The 18,847-nt window shown below is 38.7% G+C and overlaps 2 protein-coding genes across 13 annotated transcripts in view; one reads left to right on the forward strand and one right to left on the reverse strand.

Moving 5' to 3' along the window:
- The window catches only part of LOC115623063 (protein phosphatase 1 regulatory subunit 12C), a 37,294-nt gene extending 36,519 nt beyond the window's left edge, over nucleotides 1-775 (reverse strand). For all 11 annotated transcript variants that reach the window (XM_030517245.1, XM_030517244.1, XM_030517252.1 and 8 more), the window contains exon 1: nucleotides 634-775. The gene's annotated coding sequence lies outside the window, so the exon portion shown is untranslated. The remainder of the gene's footprint in view (nucleotides 1-633) is intronic.
- Nucleotides 776-1,682: 907 nt separating this feature from the next.
- LOC115622516 (death-associated inhibitor of apoptosis 1) lies at nucleotides 1,683-18,370 on the forward strand. Of its 2 annotated transcripts, none has more exons than XM_030516471.1 (2): nucleotides 1,683-1,830; nucleotides 16,799-18,370. In XM_030516471.1, exon 2 carries the CDS (start codon nucleotides 16,879-16,881, stop codon nucleotides 18,271-18,273), a length of 1,395 nt encoding a protein of 464 aa, XP_030372331.1. In that variant the 5' UTR covers nucleotides 1,683-1,830; nucleotides 16,799-16,878; the 3' UTR covers nucleotides 18,274-18,370. The 2 variants fall into 2 exon arrangements, with proteins under 2 accessions (XP_030372331.1, XP_030372330.1); XM_030516470.1 differs by lacking the exon at nucleotides 1,683-1,830 and adding an exon at nucleotides 9,071-9,450.
- Nucleotides 18,371-18,847: the final 477 nt, after the last annotated feature.

An 18,847-nucleotide genomic window follows, 5' to 3' on the forward strand; every position in this document is an offset into this window, starting at 1 on the left:
AAAAAATGCGATCAAGCTACAGGGTTGCCGCCTGCGCCGTGGTTTGCAGAACGCGCCCAACTTAATTTATTTTTGCATACATCCCCATACAATGGACACCGTATTGTGGAATATATGATTTGTTAACAAACAATTCTATTTATTAAAAAGAACTTTGAGCGTTGCTCTTTTCACTTTGTTTACCACTCACACTCTCTCTCCCACCAACGCGCTTGGACACACACTGAACACATACACAAATGTAGAGCCGAGCGGAGCGCTGCATGCAACACTGATGTGCATGCGTGTGTGTGTGTGTGTGTGTTACCAATTTGACATAAATTCAACAGCCGCGACGCTGACGTCGGTGGCGCGAGTAAATAGAACGAAGCACGCAGCAAAGATGGATGCCGAAATTTGTTCAGCAATTCTTTTCACTTTTTATGTACGTATGTAATTTTTATGTTTTGTGGCAAAATTGCATCGCACAAATACACTGACCGTAATTATGTAAAGGTATTTACAGCGCCCGCTCGCGCACACATACGCGTAAGTAATCACACACACACACTCTTACACACGTATGCAGAGAAAAAGTGTTGCAGTCGAAAATTTTCACTTAAAATGCAGCGCACTTTGTGGGGAGCCACTTACTTTGCCTTTTCACAAACGCGTTCACTATTCTTGCACAGTTTTGGCCAAAATGCGCTCTGCTGGCGCTTTTGCGAGCAATGCACTATATTTTGTTGCTTTGATTTGAGCCGACCAGAACGTAATGGCTAGGCTAGAGGTGGGAAACTAACGTTGGCACCAGCAATAGCTTTGAAATTTCACATTTATCGATGTTTACATATATCGATAGTATTCCGCCCTTAGTGACTAACGATTTTTGTAGAGGCGATTAACTTTTATCAAGAGTCACAGTCGCAATATGATAATATTCAGAAATATGAAAAGAAAAAACGAACGCCAATATTTTCTATCAAGACTAATAATGTTTCAAATATTTTTATATAAAATAAAAATGTATAAGTATTTATACTTGAAAATGTTGGAAGAAGATGCTATTGATAGATATTGCTCACTAATAAAACAAAAATTTAATTACCTTCTATTGGCTGAAATCCTTATTAAATGCAAATATTGATTTAATTGAAATTTACATTTTGAATATACTAAACCATTTTTCATTTGGTAAGTACTTAAATTTAACAGTCGCACGTTTAGCCGCGATACCTAAACGAAATTTTCGTTCACCTCTATTGTCATTAGTATCGAAAGTATATGAGTAGCTGCGCAAAGTGTGTGCACACTTGAATTAAAGATATCATGGAGCAACACTGCAGACTAGGGCTACGTCAGCTGTGTCGTTAACTTTAAATACCGTTTTGCTTTTTTTGCTTAAATTGTAAGCAATTCAATCAAGATGTAAAATTAGGTATTACTCTCATGCTGTGCTCTTTTTTTCTGGTGCTCTCTGACGCCCAACATCTCTGCCTTCCAACCCCCTTCATAGACCACTCTTAAAAACCACCACCACCCCCCAGTTATTGCGCACTATTTCTCGTTCCATCTCGTTGCTTCCATAGAAAATCAAAACAAAACTAAAAACAACTTCGCCTAGGCATGTAAAATAGAATAGGTAGGCCGCAGAAAATTCACTCGTAGCGTGACATCCGAGCGCAGCGGTTATTGTGCAGTGTAAAAAGTGTAAAAAACAACGCATTTCTTAATAAAGTAAGGAATAATGAAAAATATTGTCTTTGGCAATCTTATCGTGAAATAAACAAAACAATTAAGCAAGAATTTGCAATACTAGTACATGAGTAGATAAGATAAAATATGGCCCCGGTGAGTATTACAAGGTGAACAAACTGCATAGTAAGAATAGGTTTACTCGTTTTTACTCCCATCGAACGGATATTCGCCTTTGCCGTTGCATACAGCCAGGCGCATGCACTTCGTTTGCTTTTTCATTCATGTCCTCGCTAGGAGTATCTGTCTATTTCAAAACTTGATGCAATCCTGCCCTCTTCACACCTTTTCCGGATGCGATATTGTCATCCCGCTTCCACCCATTCCGACATCTGCTTATGCGCAATTTATCTGGCTGTTGGTCTGTTTGTCGCGTAACCAATCTAAAATTGTGAAATTTTCTCTGCTCTGAGCTCATTTTCATTCATGTCGCCACACACCCCGTACGCGCATCTCCCGAGCATGTAACAAATGCCACCTCCTCTCCCTGCTGCCCACCACGGTTCCGAGTCAGTGAGCGGCAGCTGTTGCTCGCCCACATCATCATTCGCTTTTAGTGCTTGCTGGCAAATTTTCGCACTCAACTCACTATTTTCCAATTTGTAATTACCAGTCATGGTCATTGCAATTCTAAATCTGTCATATAGGGTGTTTTTTAAGGGATGGAACTAGTGCTGTAATAATAACATTTTAACAAAAAAATAAACCGACTTCGGATCTAATATATGGTTTTCTAATGGATGCCATTCTTTTTAAAGTCGGTCAAAAAGAAAACCGACTTCGGATCTAATATATGGTTTTCTTATGGAAACCATGGTCAAAACTAAATCAAATTGAAATGGGACCACACGGAGAGTACCAGCTTTCAATTGAAAAGAATCATCAAAATCAGTTCACCCAGCCCAAAGTTCTGAGGTAAAAAACATAAATAAAGCTGAATTGAGAAACTCCTCATTTTTTAAAGTCGGTTGAAAACCACAAAAAAATCAAAATTTTTTCTTAGAAATTTGAGTGGAAATCAACATTAAAAATTATAAATTCCCAAAATAAATACAATGAAAATACACAATGTGACGGGATTTCTGAACCATTGAGAAATTTCTTCAATGTTCTTCTTTTGTTCAGGAAATTAAGAAGCTACATACAAGTTTCGCAACTTTCCTTAGCATTTCTTTATCTAAATCTAATGAAAATTTCATATATCTCTCTAAAAATAATTCAACACAACAAAAACTTGTCATAACTTTCCTTAGCTTTTCTATATCTAAATCTAATGAAAATTTCATATATCTCTCTAAAAATAATTCAACACAACAAAAAGAGATAATTAAACGTTAGTGTCGTGCGAATCCAACTCTTGTAAATTCCGTACCCTCCCCTGGTTCCACAAAGGTACTTCAACCTACTTATTCTTGTGACAGCTATATATATAGTCAGTGATTTTGATAAGTCATGAGGAAAGAAAGTATAAACAAACAAAGTTGGCCCACTGATAGTGATTTTTCAACGAGCGGTATATTAAATAATTAAAGAATATATCCGGTTTTTCATGGGTTTTTGATTAAATTATAGATACACAGCAATTTGTGAATAAATGAAATGAAATATATCCGTTTTCGAATAAATATTCTCCAAGTTTGAATAGGACAAGTCTCCATACAAAGTTTGGTGTCCTTAGCTTCTATAGTTCTATAAGACCGCCCTATTTATATCGTCTCGTCATGCTGATCATAAATATATGTATGCCTCTGTATAAGTTGTTTTCTTGTTTTCAATAAACCGCGGGCGTATATCTTGTTTGTGTTTCAATATAAATAACTATATGTCGTAACAGCTTTGTGGATGTATTTGCCAGGCGTTTCTAATCAATTGTTATGACAATTTGAAGTCAATTGGGCGCCAGCTGTTCAAAGATAAAGAGCACGCGTGTTTTGTGAAGAGGTGTTTACATAAAGAGACCGCTTAGGGTAGACTTTCCTCTTGTAATACTGAGAATATACTATTATAAATCTTTTACTTTTTATCAGTTGATAGCTTTCAATTGTTAATCATTAATAAGCGCAAACTATTTGCAATAATTAACAACAAAAGGAGGTTCTGCAGCAATTTCACGTTCTTGACAATTAATTAAATTCTTAACTATTTGCAATAATTAACAACAAAAGGAGGTTCTGCAGCAATTTCACGTTCTTGACAATTGATTAAATTTTTACCTATTTGCAATAATTAACAAAAAAGGAGGTTCTGCAGCAATTTGAGGTTCTTGACAATTGATTAAATTTTTAACTTTAGGTGGTTGGGGAAAGTTATGTAGGCTGCAAATTTTACACAGGCATATTATTGATACCAATTTAATTTTATAAATAGGAATTCTTCTCAGAAAGTAATTCTAGAAACCTCTCATTTTGTACAAATTCGCCAATTGAATCACACACTTATCGAAATCGGAAACAAATTTGTGCATTTACCCGCATGTACAGTAAATTCAACAATAAAAGTAATCTCTTGCACTTTGCTTTATTATACTATAAATGTATATAATATATTGGGCTTTTAACCAGCTTTTGGTAAAGCGCTTGATTATTGTATTAATAAGTAGAAAGTATAACTAATAAAAATTCATTTCTACATATGTCTTCACTCGTTACGTTAATTATTTTCAAATTGCAAGCTGAGCTAGTGCAGTCGCACAAGCAGTATAAAGCAGTGCGACAAGCAGTCACTGCAACACACAATGACGCGTGCGTTAGGCAGCACAAAAGAATAAAGCAACGCGTTGCCCATAGTGCATATGTATGTACGAATGTATGTATGTATGTGATAGAAAATCTCTGAAATAGTTATAGATGTTATTAGAATCTTAAGCTTCTGCTTGCTACCCCATCTCCACATCAATTGATGGCAGCTGCTGCTGCCAAACATGTGTCTTGTGCCTTTCTTTGAAAAAGAAAAACTCACACACACACACAGATGCACAGACACAATAAGGATGAGGAAGGACAGTTGCAGCTGCTGCTGACGGTTTTTGGATCCTTTGTAGACAGGCGGCGTGCAGCTGCCGGCACACGTCTTTAATTTATGTCTCGATTACTAAAGGCAGGTACTTGCCTTTGTTCGATCGAAAAGGGAAAGGCGGCAGCATATGTTATAATAATATATGTACATATGTATGTATGTTTGTAGGTTTCTTTATTTCTAATCAAAAGTCGTGCCAAATTGCAGTCACTCTGGCACTATCTGTGGCACCTTTCGCAAAATGCCATTCACTGCTCAGAACAAAAACTGGTTTTCAACGTTTGACTGTCAATTAAAACAAAAAAGTTTACAAAATTACTAAATACACCTGAGCGCGCGATCAGCGCCTTGCATTTTTGTATGTATGTACATATGTATGTATGTATGTTTGTATGCATGTATGTATGTGTGCTTGCTTGTGTTGGTTGGTGTGTCTGTAACTGCGACTTAACTGCCAAGCCAAGAGTGCAACAACTTTAAAAGGCCTTGCAAGGCCGTTTAGCACTATTCGTTCACACATACATACATACATACATATGTACATGCGCGAGGAGATCAATAATTTTGAGAAAAAGTGTAGACAAGGAGATCAAATATCATGTGTTTAAGAATTTAAAAATAGTACTTAGTCATAACGTGAATAATTAGAATCCATTATTCAATTTAATAGTTATTGTTTAAAAAGCTAATGACATTGGAAAATGAAAATATCAGTTAAAATTTAGTAAAAAGCCAGTTTTTATTATTTGTAATTACCAAGTTGAGAATCGGCCTGCAATTTTAACCATAAACAGCTGTTGACTGTTTACAACTTTTAACAATTCGATAGAACGACAGGGGGATATTCATACGAACAGATCAGCCAGCTGTTGTTCCCTTTTCAGACGGGTTATAAACAAATTATTATTGAGCAGCAAATTCTAGAAAATTTAACGCTGTATATAAAAATGACGATCTTCTGGGGTTGTCAGTGAGAGAAAAATTCGTACTTAAAGCTGATCGTATTCGTTAAAGACTACCATTCTTAGTTCAATTCCTTCCCATTAAATAAATATGTTGCTATTTGTCAAAACAGACTATAGTTTATTTAAAAAACAGAATTGGAATTAACAAAAATATTGCATTTAAAAATGCTTGTAAAAAGGCAACTAGAGTCAATTTTTCCTGAAAAAAGGTTCATAAATTGTAGGAATAACAATGATCTTTAAATTTAAAAATATAAAATAAATAAAATAAAAGAAAATTTATAATCGAAACCGGGTGCTTTCATTATTTTCCCTCAACAAATTGTTTAGCTACCCTCGTCTTATTTGAAATTTATTTAAAAAAGTCTTCTTTGTTTGGCCACTCATCGAAAATTATAAAATGCAATTATAGGGGAGGTTTGTGTGGGTAAAAATAAACGGTTCGCCTCATTTTGTGGCAGAACTTGTCAAAGGCGTCTAGACGCAGCATATAGGCACATTTTTCAAAGAAGTCGCGACGATATAAATTTAGCAACACCTATTTTTAGTAATACTTGTATATGGAGTTATGTATGTAGATATGTATGTTTGCTTGGATATATGTATGTATGCACTTTCAGTATATGTTCATGAACTATCCATCCTATACACAAACTTATACACATATTGGATGTATACTTGTAGTATATAAAAAGTACGTTTATGGCATGTGTATGATTAAGCCCCAATCTTTTGTATTGATTGGCATGTTATCGCAATAATTGCATACATATATACTATGCACGCGCTGGAATGTCGTCAATAGCGATGGGAAATTCCTAATTGAAATGAAAACTTCAAGTGAAATAATATAGTATATAATACTATAATATTGATAGCATTTTGACTTATCGGTAACAATTTAAGCCTAGGCGAGTAAGAATTTATGAAATCCCTAAGCAGTTGAGTCATGGAGTATAAGAGTCCTTTAGGTATTGGAACCTTCATAATGTACCTACATACTACATATGTATGTATCGAGGAAATGGTTTATATATTAGGATATGCTAATAAAATGTCATATGCTTAAAAAATTATATATACAAATTGGTACAACCCGAAATCTCTTATGCATATTATTGATACTGTCCCTACAACACTTCTTCTCTTAAAATGCGAATAGTAACGTACCTCTCAAAACTAAAAGTAATAATCTTTTTACAGAACCAAGCAAAAGTCGAAGAAGTGAAAATTAAAAATCAATGTGTTTTTTACACATACTCGACGTTTTAGGAACCAATCTATCGTGTAAAAAGAGAATTAGGTGTATAAGTATGAATGGGTACGGTACCTTTCGAAAGCAAAATTTTTTCCTGCGAACACTTCTACACTTCTCTATTCAAACTATGAATGTTACCAAACTTTTTGAAAGTCAAAACACAATTTTATCTATGTAAAAGTCAAAAGGAAAATCATAGAGGTGTACATTTTCAGACACACCTCTTTTTACTCTAATTATCAGTGGTTCGGTACCTTTTGAAATGTGTCCCTCAGACAATTTTTCTCCACAGGGCAAGTTGTATGGGAACACAATTTCTACAGCACTTCTTCACTTGAAGTATGAATGGCACCGAAACTATTGAATGGATCTTTTCGGTACATGTAGGCAGTACCAACTTTCTAGAATACCAAAAACTTTATATGTGTGTACATACAAGTACAAAGCATATGCTTCAACGCATTCCTGAATTAACCACCAGCCAGGTAAAATACGGCAGGTACATAATGCATATACTTACATACATGTACTTACATACATACATATACATATGTATGTATGCACATTTTATATTTATGTAGAAAAGCAGCTGCCATCGGCGGCTGGCTCGTGCACTCCCCTCCTACAAACGCATTTTTTCGACGACGTGTGCAACAGCGCGTCTGCGTCTGGAAGGCACGCGTTCATAGTGGTGTGTTGTGTTGTTGTTTTTGGTGGAGTCCAGTTGTTGTTGTTGTTGTCGACGGTGCATTGACACGCAGCCTGCTGGGAGGATGCACATGCAAAATATCCCGAGGAAGAATTTCGCCTGCGCATGCTCTGGCTAAAAAATCAATGATCCTGTCTGTCGGCTAATACTGTTTGCTTTGAGGGATTGTTGCTGGTTGAAAAAGGATAGCCGTACTGTCGTCCTTTTAGTTGTACGCCATCTTGCGTACTAATACTAGTCGTAGTATTAAGGTTGTACGGCTGTGCATCCATTGTGACTAGGAGAGCGCAGTCTGTGTCTTAAGGTAACAAAAAATGCCACCCATCTCGTCGTTTCGATTTTTTTCCCTCTTCTATGTTGACATAATAATGCAAATTGCGAACCAAATGTTGTAGTTGCGTTTATTAACCTTAATTCAGTTGTTTTGCGAAATGGCATATTGACAATGCACTCAAGATTTGTATTACCTGATGTGCGGAATTGCCAGCCTGCCAAATAAAATAAAATGGTTTTGTACCCAGCGCGATAACTGGCTGACGTACGGCAACAAATAGAGAGCTGCGCGATGCTTAGCAACCAGTGTTGCCAATTTGGCTTTTTTCCTGTCAAATCTGGTTGTTTTTGCAATGAGATTGCGGGAAAACATTCGAAATTGCGGGAATTCTGGCTTTTTTAAAATACATTTAGCTGTTTTGCGCTTTTTGTAATTTTGCCAACATTTATGTAAAAAAATGGAAACGAGGCAGCTTTATCGTTATTTTTTTTTATCAATATTTGCCTATGTGTGGTTAATGATGGTAGTTTATTGAGTTATTTTTATGCAAAAAGTGAGTTACAATTACTAATTATGTATATAATGCTGCTCGTTTATGACAGTAGTGACGCTGGCTTGTGAAAGTAGACCCTAGAGACTGCTGTGGTTATACTACATATGACATCACTAGTTTAAACCATCTTTATCTTTTAAATGCGCTTAATTTGTAAAGGTGGGAATGCCGAAAGAATGCAATGCAGACTTTCTATCGGACAAACAAAATTAGTTTTGTAAAGCTACCGAAGAAAGAAGCAGCTCTGTGCCTTTTTCTTGCTCAGCATACAGCAATAGCGCAGATTGACCGCTTTTGAAGAACACATGACGAAATGCGTAAATATCATTTAAAATGTTCAACAAAAATGTATTTTAAAGTATTTCTTGTAAAAATAAATATAGCTTTTTATTACGCTTTTTTGCAAAATTTTATAGCTTTATTTCACTCTCCTTCCCGACAAAAACAGCTTTTTTTCCTTCTAAAAAGTTGCCAACACTGTTAGCAACCCTGCAGCAAGCAACTCGAAGTATTTGATGGCTACCTCGCTGTTAAGTTCGTTCAGTTCGGTTTCACGACTCTTGAGAGAAACTATGAGTAGCGCGCTAAATTGAATGTTGCTTTACATTTTTTGAGTCTGAGTAAAAGCATAAAGTACAATAATAAATACAGATTAAAAGTGTTTTGCTCTCGATTTGATTACGAGCTGAAAATATACGCGTTTTTACTTGCTGTGTTGTGTACCCGTCTCTACATACATACTTACGTATATATGTATATGTGTTGTTTTGTAAAAATATTACATAGCAAGCAAGCTACGCCTTTCCAGTAACGGTGTATCAACGACAGACAGCATATTATATTTCTGTCGAGTAATACCAATTGGACTTACGTAAATTATAATATACTCCTGCATTTATAGTGGATAACTTGAGTTTTTCAATAAAGAGAAAAATTGTCAAGGTAAGCTAAACCATATTGTGTTTTATACATTTGGAAAAGTCAACTTTTGTTCACGCAAAACGTGACATCAGAAAAGTTTTTTTCCATATCAATTTGAACATTTTGTTCGTTACCACAGTACTGGTGTTGGTTCCAAACCGAATCTCATACGTAAAACCGCAGACACATATTCGTTTTTTTTGCTTTTCTGTGCGCTCTCTTGTGCTCAAAATGGCCGTTCCAGAGTTGTTGAATGCTTCAAAAAAATAATAATTGATAAATATTTTCCAAAAAACTATATTTGTGCATCGGCTTTAAAAGACCCAATTTTGTTTGTAATGTACTCAACAATTTCATATGCTAAAATTGGCTAAAAATTCGTTTCTTTTGTAATTTAAATAAAACATTTCGGCCAGATGGTAACTCTTATTGAGCGCACACTCATTGTGAATGATTATTGTAGCACAAGCTTGGTATGGCACCAAATTTGTGCAAGTTTTTATAGCTTGGCGTACAAAAACAAGATCTGTGTATGTGTATGCATATGTATATATGTATGTACATATTTGTATGTATACTTACGTACGTATATAGGCGCCGCGTCGACACATTAATACGAAATACATACATACGTATGTATGTATGTACATATGTATGAGTATACTGAAATTTTTGAATACGCAATTTTGGCTATTGTTTACTTTTTGGTTTTTGTTTTAAAGCGAATTTAAGTACGTACATGTGTATGTTTGCATATGTATGTATGTACATACATATGTGGAATTGTTCATTTGTATATTTTTGTGCGATGACTATAGCATGCAAAATATGTCGATTGTATTATAATGGGATCTGGAAGGTCAACCGCTATAACTCAAGCTTCTGCCTGCCTTGCTGCTCGTTCTAATTAAATTGTTTATTTTCTCATTCCTCGAAAGAACGATGACGCGTCAACTTTGCAGGCACTCTATGTTCATACATAAATGTATGTGTACATACATATGTATGTATGTATGTATGTATGTATGTACGATTCGTCTTACGCACCAAATACACACACATGTGTATGTATGTATGTTCAACATAATCCCCACCACCGATGTTTCAGTATGATATTTCTTTGTCCCTCATTTCCGTTGTGAACGGAAGTGGTGCATTCATGCATGCGTGCGCGTTTTAGTCGTTTCAGTCTGCAAGAAACAACAACAACAACGGTAGCCACAACCATAACAAAAGCCCATGGCCGACCAAAGTAACTAACCAAGTTTCAGCTCTTCACGTATTGTTGCCAATTTTCACTATGCTTTGAACGTTTGGAGTTTAATGTACTTCATTGCTTTGAACTTTTGCGCTCATTTCATCGAGACAACAACAAAAAGCAGCAGCAACAATACTGGAGAGAAAGTCAATGAAGTTGAAGCGTTGAGCGAAAAGCTTTTCAAGTCTCTGGCCACTCTTTTTATTTTCTTTTCTGCCACATAAAAAACTAAAAAGCACCCACACAAAAACCGATGCTGGTGGTCCCGTACCATACAACGCCTACAATTCTCCCTATAACAGCCATTCGAATAACAACAAACAGATATTGAAAGGAAGAAAAATAAACTGGTACATAAAGAAGAATTTCCAACTCACTTCTCACCACGCATAGGAATGTTGTATTTATAAAGCGCTAGAGATAACGATAACGCGCTTAACAGTTCTCACGTCGGAAATGGGAGGAGTAGTTTTCTTCGAAACAGAACAGAACAGAATACGAACGGGAGAGGCAGACAGACCAGACAATGGAGATAATTTTATTGTTGCTTTGCTTTGCTTTGTTATCGCCAAGAGACGCGACGGCAATCAGCATGAATGGGCTAAAGAATGGACCACGGCTGCTGCGGCCCTTGAAAGGAAAGTGCAGCAAACTGAAGGAAAATTACATTGGAATTCCCGGAATATTCTCGGCTGAATCATCTCGAGTGCACGATGGCGGCGGCGACGACCTTTGAGCCTCGCCCGCGTGAAAAACGACCTTTCCACTATTATTCTCACTAACGAGGCGCATTTAATGCATGAGTGTGTGTGTGTGTGTGAGTTTGGAATTTCATGAGAGCGTACCCACATACCAGATCTCACAGAGGCAGGCCAGGCCAGAGATGCTGCGATAACTAACAAATGGGCCCAGCCACACAGAGCGACTTGACTTTCGGTTTGGGAGAACAATTTTCTTCGAGTAAAATCGCTGCCGGCGTCGTCTTGGGTCTTTGAACTGAGCCGCCCGTTAGGTTGGACAATCGATCAATGTTCAATAACTTTGAACTGAACTATAGAGCCCTGTAGCGCTTCATGCGCTTCACCATAGCCGGATCACACAACTCTGCTCTGCAGTTCTGCGTTAATGCATTTTTCAGCCGTCACCAACACTCGGCGTCGGCGTTGGCGTTGGCGTCGGTCCCGGCTTTAACGCATTTATTATGATTACGATATTGCCCTTTGTTGGAACTTTTTTCTTTTTATTTTTAAGTACGCGACGCTGCTGCCAGCATCAACGCTTCAGCGACTTGGGCTTGGGCTCTCTTTTTTTTTATTGTCGGCAACGTCGGCGGTCGTTGCTTGTTCTCGGCTGCTGCATTTCTTGGAAGGACACAACACAAACACACATATAGGTATACATACAGATGCAGATGCACGAATGTTCCTTGTTTTTGTGTGTGTGTGTTGTTGTTGTTGGTGTACTTTTGCAGGGGACCTAAACCCGGCTTCATGTTGATTCTTAAGTCTTAAGAGACACAGCTTGCAGCATACCAAAGTAAATTATGGCTAAGAACTTCAATCTTTTTAGTGATCGCTTACGGTGCGGAACCATAATGGTATCAGTACCGCCGGATCGAGGTTAAAATAATGCGGGAAGCAAGCTTAAATATTTTTAAGTTCCTTTTCTACTCGACATTAAGATTGTATTATTGATACACATAGTAGTATGTTTCCATAATTTATTCAACATACACTGTTATCCAGGGTTCTTCAGCACAAAAGCAACTTAAGTTTTAAGACATTTATGTCGGGTTTCGATTGCTAAATACCAAGGGAAAGAACTAAACGGTTCGGGTCTGTTAACAACTTTGGTACGAAACCGCTAAGTACTATAGAAATATTTTGTTATCTAATCTCCCACGAGCTACCACAAGAACGGTGCTGCATCAACAAGCTTTTAGAAAGGTGGTTTATGGTGCTGAACCTTTCTAGATCAATTAATTCACCGTTACTTGTCCGGGTCTCTTTTCAAAATGGAAAAAGCTCTGCTTTGCTGCACCACCTAGTTTTACGGTCCCAAAGTTTTTTGTGATCCGCAAGGGATTTTTGTTTTAAGCTGATTTCGATTTGTTACACTAAAATAATCCACAAACTTGATCTGTGGATGCATTTGACCCTTCCTTCGTCACTTTCTGCAAACCACGAATGTGCTCGTGCAGCGCGAAGAGACAAGAACAACAACGTCGTCAACATATCTGGTATCACCGCATTCCAATCTCAGTTCAGAAGACAACAACAAAAAAGAATGGTAAAGTGTTTATAATAGTTTCCCACAGTCGGCAGCTCCCAGGTATAGATATACTCGTATACATACATACGTATGTACATATGTACGAGTATGCATGAAAACCTTTGCCACACGGCGACCACGACGACGTTCTTTTGGTTGTTGGTGCTGTTGTTTTAGCTGCTGCGGTTACCTTCACTTACAACAACAAACGTGGTTCCACTTCAAGTACGAAACTCCAATCTCCGAAGCAGGCGCAGCTTACAACAATTTAGGTTCGCTGCTTGCTTTGGTTTGGCTTTAGGTTCCAATCAGAAAACTTGAATTTACTCAGCAACTTCTTGAGGCATGCACACACACACAAACACACACACACATACACACACATACACACATAGTACATGGTGTATGTGTGTTTGATTTTGCGTGCGGCAGGGCAACCACGAAGCGGAGTTTGTAGAAAAGTTGCCCAACTGCATTCCAATGCGGCCTACTCGGAGTTGTCTGTTCGTCTCTTTGGTTTGTTCGTCGCTTGGTCGGTCGGTCCGCTTTGGTGCGAGTATGTTCTGTTTGTTGCTGTTGCTATTGCCTTGTCTTGTCTTGCCTTGCCTGGCCTTTGGATTTTGATTTTCTTGTGTTTGTGTTTCCACTTTGGTATTTTTCTATGCTGCTTTTTCTTGCTGCATTCTCTATGAATATTTGCTTGTTGTGTGTATGTGTGTGTGTGTGTGTGTGTACTCTCATGTCATTCATGCGCCCAAGGAGGCCTCCCTAGGTCGTTGCTGTCAGCGTCGAGAGCGACTCCGTCAGTCTGCATTTGTTGCTGTTTGCGGGCAGACGGCGACAAGAGAGGGAGAGCGTGTCGAGCCAAAACCATATTCTGTTAAAGTTAAACATTTACTAAAAACCTTCGCTCTTTAAAACGTTTGTGTTAAAAAATTTACGGTAAGTGTAAGCTTGTGTGTGTGTATGTGTGTTTGTACATACTGACAATAATTTGTGCAAATTGAAGCGATAATACTGTTTTGAACTTTTGCTGATTTCCTGCTTTTTCAATACGTGTGTATATATGCATGTACATATGTATGCATATTCTTAAAGGCGAAATGCCAAGGCGTTTACATTTACAATTTTTAATGCCATGCATTCCACATCAACAAGAAAAACAATAACAGAATAACAGCAGAACTGCACATCCAGCTGTTATTGTAAACGTTGGCGTCGGCGTCGGTTTTTGCACTTTGTACTCGAAAAAAAAGCAACAGCAACAATAACAGCAACAGCAACAATAAACAGCAGTACAGCACCAAACTCTGCAGCATCTTGGGCTATCATCTCTTTGTCTGCGTTGCTGGACAACAAAAACAGCAATAACTGCACGGGGCTGCTGCTCCACTTCAAAACAATGCGCATTCACTCGCTACCTCCACTAGACCCACTCCCCTCTCCCTTCATGGCAAACGACACCAGACTACCCCATTACCTTACCATAGCCAGTCCAGCTAGCTGGCGGGCAAGCTCTCTTCCAGAGGCAGTCGCAGCAGCTTCGGTAATTTACAATTGCTATACCCTACTTGTATACTTGTACCCGAAGGGGTTAAAGGGTATACTGGTTTGGTACAAATGTATGTAACATACAGAGGCAGGCGTGGCAGACCCCTTAAAGTCTCTAAGTGTCCAGCTGAAGGCATATTTCAGGAATCCATTAGAATCCAGACCTAAGTTCGAAAAAGTAAAGATTATAGTGAAATGTCTCTTGGCCGGAAACTTTATGTATTAAGTTCGAATTTTCTAGGAAAACGTGTCCGGATTAAAGAGGTGTCCATTAGGAGAGTTTTAACTGTATTTTTAGTAAGTTAATTGAAATTTACAAAACGTACCTAAAATTTTCATTTGCTTGTTTTTGTTTTTCCTACGGGATTTTTTGTTGCACTTTTTCTTTGCACTCAGCAGTGCAAGAGTGTGCGAGCGACGACCATGTGTGTGTGTGTGTGTTTCGGTTTGAACTCGACTCGTTATGTTAGTTGTTTTTCCCATTGATGGTTTTTGCTGCATATTGCACATGCAGCTATCTCGCTTGCATACACATATACACACACACTGAGGCACCTATGCTGCGCTTATTTATGCTCTTGTGTGCGCCGTGGAGCCGTTGCTGACTGCGCCGTCGCCGTCAAGTCGTTTGACTGCATTCCATTAAAACTTTCTCACAGTCGGCTAGCTACGAAGTTGCAGCGCCTGCTGCATTGCCTCAGCCCTCCCATACCCCCCCTGCCCCCCAAGTTGCAATTGTTTGTTTGGCAAGTTTGGTTGCTTGGTTTGGACTTTGTATCAGCCACAAAGTTCGTTCGTTCACTCATTCGTTCGCTCGTGCATGTTTGTTGTTTGCCCCAAGCCTAAGTAAAAAAAAGAAAAAAAATTATATGGGGAACAAAAAAAATATAACGAACAATCTCTTTGCCTTAAAGACCACCACAAAGGCCGTTGTCGTTGTTGCGGTTTCTTGTGTCTGTCGTTGCATTTTTTTTATTTTTATACTAAGCCGCCTATCGATAACTTGCTGTTGCTGTCTTACCATCACTGAGCTTGCACTTAAAGTGCCAGTGTATTAGCTTTAATTATTTATGTTTACACTGCTGGGCGGGTCTTCAGATAAACAAATCTGGTGCTGGATATTTATGCTTTTTCAAGCGAATTATTAAAGTCTTTTCGGTTCGAAAGCAAGTTTGTAACTTTAAATATTTATAAATAAAATGCAACGATAGCTTTTATAGAAATTGTTTTTCGAGCTAGAGCCTGGCAGCGGAATTTTCAAATGCTTTCATGCTTTCAATGCTTTCAGAAAACAAGGGGCGTAATTTTTGTATGCACTAGATTATATATTTTCTATATATTTAGGTCTATTTAATAATTAATGCAAGTAGATAACTTTCAAACAGTGATTCTCAATCTTTAATATTATCAGAATTATTTATGGCACTTGTAACTCTTTAAGTTCTTCAGAATTTTTACGGAAATTAAAAGTGGTTCTGTTTTCTTATCTAAATTGTTTTTGTTTTTATTATTATTATTTTCGCAATGTGTTGTCATGCTAATTCTAGTAATTCTGAATGTGAGTCAACAATTCTATTTATCGTTGCCGTCTAGTTGGCGCCTACGCCTACCCACCCACTCATACCGACCTTTATCTATCATCTATGACGGTCGTGCTCATTACCTCCTATGCAATGCTGTTATTGCAACAACAGTATGTTTCAGCAGCTGTCGTCGCAGTCGCGATTCTGCGCAGAACAAACCCTGACGGTTGTAACGCCAATATGATATTATTTCGCGTACGATGTCTACGCTACGACGTTTGCTCTCCAGTCTAGGATTGTTCGAACCACCCCTATTTACTGCTACTACTACTACGTGTTTGTGCGAGCGAGACAACGAGAGTGTTGTGTTCGCATTTAAGGGCGCTTCAAAAGTTCGTTGATGCATTCGAGACGCATCTGGAGTTTCTTGAACTGCGTTTCAGTTTTTTCGCACAAATCGATGACTGCGGCTGCTGCATTATAGATACCAGATACTAACGGATTCGAAAGTGAAAAATTAAGCTTGACAAAGTAGACATTGTTTTCGAATTGATAAGAAATGTTCTAGAGATTACAAAAGGTGTTAATAATAAATTAAATTGATTTGTTTTTATAATTTTATTTTTTTTTATAATAGGTGATGAAAATGTTTGTTTTTATCAACTTTTAATTATATGCTTATCTAGACGCTGATATTGTTACCTTGAATTGTTCTTGTATTGATTTATATATTAATGAGTGTTTTATTTTCTTTTTGTCATTGCAGTTAAAATTAAGGCCCAGAACAATAGCAACAGCAACAGAAACAGCAGAACTTGACTATACAAAAGGAAACGTTGCATCAAAATGGCAGATGTAGCTACCATACCCTTACGTTTTTCTGCATTAACAGGATTAGTTACAAGAAGCACTACAACGTGCGATCAAGTGGACAATATAACAAATGCCACATCGACACAACTATTCAAAGCACTTGTAAACAGAATGAATGATAAGTATCATCGGGAGGAAGAGCGCTTAAGAACGTACGATGCATGGCCACACGATTGGCTGAGCAAGGAGATGCTGGCTATGACGGGCATGTTCTATACGAATGAAGGCGATAAGGTCAAGTGCTATTTCTGCGAGGTGGAAGTCGGACGTTGGGAGCGTGACGATCAACCCGTACCTGAGCATCTAAGATGGTCACCCAATTGTCCACTGTTGCGGCGTCGCACCACCAACAACGTGCCCATAAACAGCGAGGCCCTAGACCGAGTCCTGCCACCAATCAGCTACGATATCTGTGGAGCAAACGATGCTATCGAAGTGCGAGAGCATGCCTATTCAGAGGGACGGCTCCCCCGCTCCCACATCATTCAGTCGACTGGTGTGAATACGATCCCAAATGGAGGTTTCGGTGGTGGCTCACTTCAAGTGGTCACCACAGGCACCTCGATGTCGCCCAGCCAGATGGCCAGTGGCGGACCGGTGCTAATGCCGCCACTGCCACTGCCCCGTGGAAATTATTTTCCCGAATATCCCGAATATGCCATCGAGGCGGCACGCCTGCGTTCTTTTGCCGAATGGCCGCGCAACATGAAGCAGAAGCCGCAGCAGCTAGCCGAGGCGGGTTTCTTCTACACCGGTCTAGGGGATCGTGTACGATGTTTCAGCTGCGGTGGCGGACTCAAGGATTGGGACGACAACGACGACCCCTGGGAGCAGCACGCCCTATGGCTAAGCCAGTGCCGCTTTCTAAAGCTGATGAAGGGCCAACTCTTTATCGATACGGCACAAGCGCAGGGCGCCAAGCCAGACGACGAACAGCAGGCTGCCCAAGACAAGCCAACCCAAATGGAAACATCCACAACAACAACAACAACTACTACAGAAACCGAGACCGTGTCGATGGGGTCGCAATGCAATGGAGAAGAGGCAGGCGGCAGCGCTACCACCGCCACAGCCACCAGCAACGAGGGCGACGTGGTACCTCAAACAGCTGCCACACGCATCTTCGACAAGATACTGGCATCAAAGGATGTCTTAGCTGCCAGCACCAGCGGTGCCAACAACACCAACAACACCTCCCCCACCATACCCGAGGAGAAGCTCTGCAAGATTTGCTATGCCGGCGAATACAATACGGCTTTCTTGCCCTGCGGCCATGTGGTTGCCTGCGCGAAATGCGCATCCTCCGTGACAAAGTGTCCATTGTGCAGGAAACCCTTCACCGATGTCATGCGTGTATATTTTTCTTAAACATGAGAATAAGCGCGGCCAATTTTTCAACTAATAATTTTAAAATATTAATAGTGACCACAACTCTCTGTGTTCAAGTGCAGATACCAGCTTAGCTGATCTAGCGGATCAGTTTAGAGGGTATCTGCACTTGAACACCAGAAGCAATTGTCATTAGTACTAGGTTACAATTATTAGTTGGAAAATTGGCCAATTGTCTGGTCGGTTACCAACTCACACACACACACACACACACACACCTAAAGGGAGATATATATATATATGCACTCTCCTAAATACACACACACACACACACCCGTATAATTAAATACTGTAATACTATGATGTAAAACAGGCCGATCTGTGAAGGCCTCTGTAAATGAAGCAAACTAGAACTAACGACTCGTATTATGTATTTTTAATTTGTCTTCTGTATATTTATAGTATGATAAATAATAACATAACATACCTACACATACATATACTATATATTACATTTAATAAATACACTAAAATATAATTGGAAAGCAAGACTTGTTTATTATTTCCCCACCTTTTTGGGCATGCGAGGTAATTAAAAGCGCAAACTTGTCGT

Source organism: Scaptodrosophila lebanonensis, unplaced genomic scaffold, assembly GCF_003285725.1.
Source record: "Scaptodrosophila lebanonensis strain 11010-0011.00,11010-0021.00 unplaced genomic scaffold, SlebRS2 tig00000043-arrow-pilon, whole genome shotgun sequence".
In the NCBI taxonomy this organism is placed as follows: Eukaryota; Metazoa; Arthropoda; class Insecta; order Diptera; family Drosophilidae; genus Scaptodrosophila; species Scaptodrosophila lebanonensis.